This window comes from Hermetia illucens, chromosome 4 (assembly GCF_905115235.1).
Source record: "Hermetia illucens chromosome 4, iHerIll2.2.curated.20191125, whole genome shotgun sequence".
NCBI lineage: Eukaryota > Metazoa > Arthropoda > Insecta > Diptera > Stratiomyidae > Hermetia > Hermetia illucens.
Window position 1 is genome coordinate 44484074 of NC_051852.1, and position 9850 is coordinate 44493923.

At 42.1% G+C, this 9850-nt stretch overlaps 1 protein-coding gene across 1 annotated transcript; it reads left to right on the top strand.

The window, feature by feature from the left end:
• Positions 1–1814: 1814 nt before the first annotated feature.
• LOC119655060 (probable small nuclear ribonucleoprotein G) lies at positions 1815–2474 on the top strand. Its single transcript, XM_038060751.1, has 3 exons — positions 1815–2011; positions 2139–2286; positions 2354–2474. The coding sequence occupies exons 1-3, from the start codon at positions 1980–1982 to the stop codon at positions 2402–2404; spliced, it is 231 nt and encodes a 76-aa protein (XP_037916679.1). The 5' UTR covers positions 1815–1979; the 3' UTR covers positions 2405–2474.
• The last annotated feature ends 7376 nt before the right edge of the window (positions 2475–9850 follow it).

Below are 9850 nucleotides of genomic sequence, written 5' to 3' on the forward strand. Positions count from 1 at the left end.
AAAGAGGGGCCAATTTCCCCTATGCCGGGACCGGAGCCAGCAATTAGAATATCAGTAGCTGTTAGTCTGTTTTCAAAAACTGGGAACAAGCTTCCCATAATGACAGGTGGCAGAGCCTAAATGCTGCTCTACACACCAAACTTTTCCTGCCAGAACCGAACATACGTACTGCAAAGTTTATCCTGTCGAAAAGCAGGAGGACTTGGGCATATGTTCAGGATAGGAATTACTCAAGATGATACGTGCCCCTCCTGTAATGAGGAAGCGGGATCCACGGAGCATTTCCTATGTGAATGCCCCGCCTATGGACGCAGCAGGCATCAGATGTTCTCCAATTGCGACGGGTAGCATCACCTCCACTAACGGAAATCCTACGATACATTAACGAATCCGGAATATTCCATTGGACTGGAGTGGCGAGTATAATGGGCCTACATGGCTTGAGTGCTCAGAAGCTGTAGCTTCTCCCCCACCATACACACACACTGGCCTATGCTGACGATATCAACATCATGGGAAGAACAACCCGAGACGTACAAACTGCCTTCATCCAGATCGAGCAGGTGGCGCGAGATCTTGAGCTGTACATCAAAAATATATGGTGGCAACGTCAGCACCAAATGCCAACCAACGAACAACATCAAATCGCACTGGTCAAATGGGAAGAATAAAGATTGGAGACTACAACCTTGAGATCGTTGATAATTTTTCCTATCTAGGGTCGAAAATCACAACCGATAAAAGCTATGACGATGAAATCCTCGCACGGTTGTTGGTAGCCAACAGAGCCTATTTCAGCTTACAAAAACTGTTCCGCTTTAAACGTCGCACCGTAGGTTCAAAGCTTTTACTGTACGAGACAATGATCTTGCCAGTCCTCATGTATTCCTCGGAGACTTGGGTTCTTAATAAGAAAAATTGCGAATTCTTGGCCCCATTCGAGAAAATAATCCTCCGAAGAATTTTTGACCCCCTACATGAGGATGAACGATTCCGTAGCCTAGATAACGACGAAATGACCGTCAAGCTGTGAATAAAATCCGGCTCAACAGGTTGTGGTATGCGGATCACTTAATTCGTATGGATGAGGATGATCCTGCCGGGAAAGTCTATAAGGGCAATATTTATGTAAAAAAAAAAGATGAGGCAAACCCTGCCTGAGATGGATCGACGCCATAGACCAGGACGCCAGACAGCTTTTAGGGATATCGAATTGGTGGACCTCGGCGCGAAACCGGGATGTCTGGAGTTATTAAGACAGGCCTAGACCGGATACCGATCGTTCCACCGTTGATAATGTTGATAAAGTTGCTTAAAGATAATAATGTTGTGATTATACAACAATTACACAAATTTAAAGTAAAATAGAGAAAAATTTGTGAGTTAAACAATTGTGATAATCACCCATTGAAATAAAGTTGAGTTAAACATAGCTAAATATCAGCTTGAATAGCAATATTTTCTTTTTATATGTAAACCAATATTAAAACATAAGATTAAATCAAAGTTACCTGATTTCCTGACAGATAAAAAGCAGAAGGCAGGAAGTGAGCGACTGTTGTGACATTGCCTGGTTGCTGAATAGAACTAACAACCAAATTGTTTTGAATGAGAAAAGATCAATGAAAAACCACAATTGGGCACATACAATTAATTATAAAGAGTGGAAGCAATGGACAATTAGAATTAACGGGATATGCTCGTATGAAGCCGTTTCCGGTTTATATTTTCGATAGAAAGACATGACATCCGAGACAATCACTTCCAACCTTTCTCTCATCTTTAGTAAAATTCACCACACCAACAAACTGCTAGTCAGTGGTGAAAGACGGTTGCTGTCAAAATACCATTTCACCGAACGCGGGGAGTCGTTTGCTTGCTTGGTGTATTGCAACACAGTTTTCTCTCTGAATATTAGGTTCATTCTTACCTCACGTAACTTGATCATCATTCCAGGATATTCGTAGATTCTTCCAAAGATGTCGAAAGCTCATCCACCAGAACTGAAAAAGTAAGTGTTTGTGGTAGAGAAGTAGAGGTTATGCCCCGGCGTCTCACCCTGGCCCAGGCATTATATTAAGAAGTATCAATTATTTCGCTGAAAAATGAGTATCCTAACAGCTTGAACACTTTTTCAGATTCATGGATAAACGTATGATGCTTAAACTAAATGGTGGCCGATCGGTGATTGGTATCCTGCGAGGCTTCGACCCGTTCATGAATGTGGTTATAGACGAAACAGTGGAAGAGTGTCGGGATGGGACGCGGAATAATATTGGAATGGTCGTAAGTAACCTTGCGAACTGATATCAGCCTCAGATGTTTGTTGACAAGGCAAATAAATCATTTACAGGTAATCAGAGGCAACAGCATAGTCATGGTGGAAGCGCTGGACAGGGTGTAGCTTTAAGGATTCGAATAATTTCTTATTTAATAATAAATAAAAGTAAAATTGAAATTTGTGTGATGAACTATGATCTGATTTTCGTTTTCCACCCCTTCCAAACTCTTCAGCGAATTTAAAGTATGAAGCTTGTGAAGAAGCCTCCTACACCAGCTGAACTGTTCTGTCATATTAAGATAAGTTATTTTGGCATCAAACCTGCAGACGATTTCATCCTCAACAAATAACAGTAATGTGCTTTAAAATCCTTTGAAATACGTTTGATATTCATCTTCTAACCAAGAAATTCAGGTGCACTATCCGGACACTGAAACAAAATGAATGTGGAGTGATAAAAGGGTTGAACGAAGAGACATTTGAGTCATTATTTTGGGGGGTAAATCGCTAAATGCGAGAAATGAGAAGTTGTTAAAAACCCTCGAGTAGGTACACCGAAGTTAGTTACTTAGTTGGGAACGCGTGGTGTAACAGTTACATCCCAGACTGTACGTAATGCAATTAACAAAGTAGAGTATAATTCACGTACCGTACGTTGCAAACCGTACATCAGTGCAGCAAATAGAATTAAACGAAAAACGAAACTTTCTGGAATCACTTACTGTTTACCGACGAGTAGAAATATAACGTATAATAGCTGGGCAATCGAAGAGAAAGTACATGAGGGTTTCCCTTCCTGCTTCGCAGCTTCGGCAATGCGAATTGTAGGGTATGCCGAGCCCAGCGGCATGATGCCCTATAGGCCAGTGCATTTGCACGCGTCTGGCACAGGAGCTCTCGTGGTCGGGCTATGTTATAAACGGGCCAAATTCTCCTTGACTTGGCGCAGCTCGTAAACCTTCGCCATCTTAGGCCCACGGCTGCTAGGTAGTGCGAATAGACTTGGCCCCCAACAGAACACCGACTGTACTCGTCGAAGGACTGCTAAGAGTACAGCCTTGCCTGGCCAGTCCGTCAGCCCGCTCATTCCCCTCTACGTTCCTATGTGCCGAGAACCCAGAGGAAGGTGACCTTGAGCATGCCGCCAAGACGGTTCAGCGCGTCTCTGCACTGCCCCACCAGCCTGGAAGATGTCGTCACTGAGTACAAGGAATTGATGGCCGCTTGGCTTTCGGTCAAAATGGCTATGTTACGCTTGGGGCTCGAATCTCGCTCCAGCCATCGACAGATTTCCAATATCGCCAGTAATTTCGCCTGGAATACACTTGCGAAACCTGGGAGATCATACGACTTGGATACACTGTATGTATTCGAGAAAACCCCCGCGCCGACTCCACAGACGATCTTTGATCCGTCCGTAAAGAATACTGTGTCATAATCTTGCAGCACGCCGCGGGTCTTCCACTTTGCCCTGGTTGGAAGGTCCACAGCAACGTTGCTCGTGAAGTTCAGCTTGCATGTGGCATAGTCCGTGGGGGATGCCAGGATTAAACCCAGATACTTTACATTAGAGGAAAGAACCAATCTTTGTTCATTCAGCCGTGGTAGATGGAATTCAAGTATCCTTGCCTTGGTGGTGAATAGCATCAGTGGCATACGCCACCACCTTCACCCCACTGCTGTCCAATGTACGTAAAATTTCGTCCATTACTATTAACCAGAGCACCGGTGAGATGATGTCACCCTGAGGCGTGCCTCTGTTCACAGCTCTGGTCAAGTGGTCGCCTCCCAGATCCGCCTGGATTATCCTGCTACTTAGTATGGATATAATCCAATGCGTGAGATACCAATCCAATACCGGTCAAGGCTTCCTTGATCGTGTTGGTACTGACGTTGTCAAAAGCTATATCCAAGAAGGCAGCTAGGGTATACTGTTTGTACTACAGCAACCGCTCAACCATGCCAATTACCTCGTGGAGGGCGGTTTCAGTGGATTTTCCTTTGAGGTAGGCATGCTGGGACTTAGAGAAAGGCGTTCTCTCCATAATCGCCCTTAAGTGAATGTCCAGGACGCGCTCTAGGGTCTTCAGCACGAAAAAGGTCAGGCTGATTGGTCGAAGGTCCTTCGCGGACTCATGACCCCGCCTGCCCGCTTTCGGTATGAAAACCACTCGTACGCGGCTCCAGGATTGCGGTACATATCCTAAAGAGGAGTGTCCGCAATATGTATTTAGAATTAATAAAATCGAATTCCATCGTAGGAAAAAACAACTGAAGGACTTTTATCTTCTATATGGTCAGGCGTCAATGCTCTCTCTGTGTTGTTATATGAGAACAGCATACGAAAAGTGATCATCGCCTTCGCCGTGTCCTCGGCTGAGAAAGTCCCGAAAGATGTGCTGGGTCGACGTATGCGAAAAGATTTGTTAAATTGAGGACCAAGGTGGTAATGGACAGCTCATATTTTAAAAGAGGGCCACGCAATGAAACCCTCTTTCCCAGTGGCCCACAAGTGGAGCGTCCTAAAATCACATGACACAGTACAAGAGTGTAAGGTCGTCGGGGAAAGTTAAAACGCATTTCGTCAAACCGGGAATGATGGCATGGCGCGGTAGACGCGCTATGCTCCATTTAATCGATATTGATCATCATATATTTGGGAACACACCGCTACTAACTTCAAGCTCCTTTTCCGCAAGACTTTTCTAAGTGACAGAAAAGTCAGTTATACTCCAAAGCCAACTATGCAAATCGATTATAAAAAAATAAGCAAATGAAAAAAATGTAGTGAAAGTGAAAAAATATAACATGAATTATTCCTAGCCGCAGTATAAAATAGTTAAAAGAAAGAGCCAGAATTCCAATCTTCTTTTTTTGAAATCAGGAAAACTATCTCCTTATTTCCAACAATATTCAGTCGCGAACTCTTTCCCCAAAACAAAAAGTGCAAGTTTTCCATGAATGATCGAAAAACAGTTTTTCTTCAAAAATTTTGGAAGCCATGAAACTTCAAGATAAAGGTGAAAATGATAAGCATTTTGTATTATGTTAAAGAAAAAGGATGTAACATTCTATCCCGCGGTGCAAGATGGAATGAGCAGTAAGAAGCACTTATTGTTGCATTGTTTTCATTTGAATTGCTCATAAATTCCCACATACTTAATGGCGGACCGCACTTGTTGGAAGCACGAAGCAGGTACTTTCATCAACGCACTAAAGTGTGGGAGCAGTCACTCCCGAAACTGATGTAGTCCATTACTTGGATTAAGGACTTTGTAAACTTTGCAATAAACTAGAAAAGGGGAACTTCTAATAGTTTTCCTTGCATTTTCAAGAAGTCCACAACCGAGAAAGTAGCTTAAGGGGATCATCCCGTGTGAAGGCCGTTTTTTTTTGCTTTTTATAGAAGAACTGGAGAAAGATACAAATACGAATTTTTCACCATAGATTGATTAATATCTTGAGCGTGCATAGTAATATGCCCGATTGCATAGTTCGTTATTGAAATACAGAGCAATATATACACCCACCTCCAAAAAAAAGGTGTTTTTCTGCTGCCACGATAGAGGGCGCTGCGATCATCTTGGAGAAAAAAAGTAAACGACATTTTAACATACACACTTGACCACAGCCTGCAAACTAGGATTATTAAAAAATATTAAAAGCTAATTTTTTGGCGCCGTGTTAAACTTTTTTTTGTGAATTTTGGTGTTTTTTTATGGCTTCTTCAATGAATAAAAAAACTACTGAATGAATCGCAATTATCCTAATTTGGAGACCGTAGAAATATGTTCTGAATAAGTCGTGAAAATTTCAAAGAATTTTATTGGGTAGATTTTGGGCTATGGTGGCAGCCGATTTTCAACATGCGGTTTCGAGAAAAACGCCTTTAAAACGTAGAATGCGATTTTTAGCCATAAAACCTTAACTGACCATTAATTTGCTATACCTAATCCATAAACCTTAGGTTTCTTGAAGAAACACATGTACAGCCTTGGCTTCAATTTTTGTCCTTTTAGCGAAGTCATTCGAACGTCATTCGGATCGATAAATACGAGCTTTATTACGGCGATCGACATAAATCTATCATGTGACTTATCACGTATTTAACACTATAATTTCCGAATGACTCCGAATATCAAAAAATCCCTTTGCCAATATATTCTACACTATATGTAGATACAATTGATGGCAAAAAAAATTCGATTCCACGAATCCGACACAAGGGATGACCCCCTTTACCAATTTTTTATCTGTAGCAAAACAAGATAGATGAAGACGTTTCCGGTGCCGTAGAATGTAATCCCAATTCCAAATCGTTTTATGAAAATTTACTCCATCGAAACCCTATTAACGCATTTCATTGCGATACAATCATATAACATATCCCTATACGATATACTTCTAACCTGTTTTTGGCCTTTTTATGCCTTAACCTAAGTTAATCTGTCCTTTACTCGTAGCTTTAGTCAATGATTCTTAATGATGATGGTTTCTGATCGCTTCATGGGTTCCATGTCCAATTCCAGATAGGCCTCCAATGCCCACGGAATCTGTTCTCTGTAAAGTTGAGATAAGAACATCATTTGATATTTAATGTTAGTTTGCTAGTAGACATTATTTTTAGAGTTTCATTGCTTTACATTTTCGGTTGGATCACTCTACAAACAGCGATCTTTAAAATGACAGCAAAAACTATAGCGAAGCTGTTATAGTGTCCGCTCCGGTGTCTTAAATATCTTCGATGGCTTAAATTTACTTGTTGTTTTGTTGACGTTCAAATTTTCGGATGGCTTCAATGTATTTTTTCAAATCATTTACTCTCGTCTGTCTCGTCTTATTATACTGATGATGCAAGAATTAGAGAAATAGTGTTGTGTTAATCTTCTTCTTTTTCTTGAGCCTTTGTCCCGTTCACAAGCGGGGTCGGCTCGTCGTGATCGATTTCGCCATTTGGCTCTATCGAATGCCTGATCTGGGTGCAATCTCGAGGTTAAATCTTCATCCAGCGTATCAAGCCACCGTTGTTTGAGCCTGCCTTTTGGCCGTTTACCATCGACTTCGATGTTCAGACCAACCTTGGCAAGTGAATTCTCGTTAGCACGAATTGAGTGACCATATCATCGAAGACGCCTCTCTCTCAATTTTTCCAAGATCGGTGCAACCCCATAACGATCGCGGATATCCTCATTTCGGATGTGATCGAAACTTCTCACGCCACTAGTCCAACGCAACATCTTCGTTTCCATTACCCCAAGACGACATTCATTGTCTTTTAGAGTTGGCCAACACTAAGAACCATAGAGAGCGACAGGACAGACGACATTGTGGTAGATTTTAGATTTGAGGCGTTCGTTGATACGTCGATCACAAAGGACACAAGTTGTGGAACGCCACTTCATCCAGGTTGCGTTAATGCGTGAAGCAATTTCATAACGCAGTTCTCCATTGGTTGATAGCGTTGACCCGCTCAGTTCTGGGCAGATCACTGCCACTGACAGTCATTGTGCCTGTTTCATGGGGATCGATCGTCAAAAATTCAGTTTTGTTTAGATTCAATCTGAGACCTTGTTGCATGAGGCATTCCATTTTTAGACAAATTGCTCGAGATCATTTTTGCTATCAGATCTTAGGAAAACATCATCTGCATAAAGCAGTGTGTAGGGCGCAGGATGTTGGATATCCCGTGTGACGATGTCCATAACAAGAACAAAGAGTAGTGGTGAGGGGGCGCTTCCTTGATGAACACCAACAGAGACACGAAGCGTGATACACCCGCCATACTTCGAACTTTACTTTTCAGATCGTGATAAAGCAATTGAACCCAGCGCACAAGTTCTTCTGACACTAAGTGTTGTCGTGATGCACACCAGATGAGTTCCTGTGGCACACGGTCAAACGCTTCCTCTAGATCCAGAAATGCAATGTAAAGAGGGCGATGCTTCTCACTGTGTTTCTCCATGAGTAACCGCGCAGCGTGTATTGCGTCAGTAATTCCGCAGTTTTTGACAAATCCCACTTGATTCACGGTTATTTCAACGATTTCGGTCAGTAGCGCGTGAACGACAACACGATGAAGTTTGGTAACTGCGAAAAAAGAATCGCGATTATTGCGTTGTAACAATGTGGGAATACGACGAAAAAGATTCATAGTTTGTTGTTGCCGGTAAACGAACGATTCGTACATCACCCGAATGTTGAGCATGTTGTGCGTGAGCGTGTTCGTCGCAATCCTCTCCGCAAGCAGAAACGAATGCCGGCGAAAATGGGAGTTTCAGCTCGAAGTATGGGTGGTATTTTAAGAGATCTCGGTTTCGATGCGTTAGCCATATGTTAACGCCAAAACTAAAGGTAATACGGTGAACTCGATGTGCTGCTCTTCTGCAACGATTTCCCGGTAAAAAAAAATATCGCAATATTCTACTTTCTGATGAAAAATTTTTATCTTCGAGGAAAAATTCAACCGACAAAATCTTTGAGTATATGCTCACAATTATTATAAAGCCAAAGAAAATGCTCCGTGAGTCCAACGTCGTCACCATCCGACTTCGTCTCATATCACGGAGTAACTGATATTCATTTCTGCGAGGCCGGCGTCAAAACCAATGCGATCGTGTACGAAAAGATGTTAGAGGATGTATTCGAGCCATTGGGTGAATCTCTATTCGCTGGAAAGCCGTGGTGCTTCCAGCAGGACTCGCCCCCCACCCACAAGCCAAGATAATTCAGCAGTGGTTAGCGGCGCATGTTTGTGTATAACCGTGGATGAATGGGCCTCAGGCAGCCCAGATTTGGATCCTCTGGACTAAGTTAGAAGAGACGGCCTGCGATCGAACTTACATCGATTTGGAGAGTTTGAAGGCCACCATCTTGCGTGCAGCTCGACAAATGCCGCTTCGTACCGTGCGTGAAACGATCGATGCATGGCCTGTACAGCTGCAAGCGACGACCATTTTTTTGTTTGAAAGCTCTATGTCTCCCTTTTCTAATGGTGTACTTTTCGATTGATTTGCTTTATTACTTCGTGAGAAATAAAGATTTGTTTGACTGACAGAACTTATGGCTACACTATGTATACTTTTCTACGGGTGAACTACGGTTAACGACGTTTTTTAAGTCACGACACGTAAATTTTTTGGAAGAATTACATCCGGTGCTGAGAAATGGCAATTCGACGATGGTCATTGTTGATTACGTTTATATGTTTTACGTCTATTCGACTATTTTTATTATTACGACTATTTTTATTCATTGTTACTTCCTCAATTCAATCGAAAAAAATTACACCGGCCAAGTATGTAAAGCTAATTGAAGTAATTAAATACCTTGAAAATAACCACGAAGCCATCCGCTATCGATGAATAAAGCGGTTGTTTTTCCAGATGATGCTGGATTCCGTATGACACAAAAACTGAACGAGGTATGAAGTTATAGTTCGTTCACTTTGCTCTCTGGATCACCGACACTGGGAAAAGTTCTTCATCACAACTCAGCTTCAATTGAATAATGTTCTCTATCTCCCAACTATCAATCCAGTACTTATAATCTACTCAAATGAAAATCCCCTAA

Excerpts from the sequence above, each read along its gene's own strand:
- LOC119655060 (XM_038060751.1), top strand. The coding sequence starts at position 1,980 with ATGTCGAAAGCTCATCCACCAGAACTGAAAAA. Across the intron at positions 2,012-2,138 it reads CATCCACCAGAACTGAAAAA|ATTCATGGATAAACGTATGA; the intron begins GTAAGTGTTTGT and ends ACACTTTTTCAG. Across the intron at positions 2,287-2,353 it reads GGAATAATATTGGAATGGTC|GTAATCAGAGGCAACAGCAT; the intron begins GTAAGTAACCTT and ends AATCATTTACAG.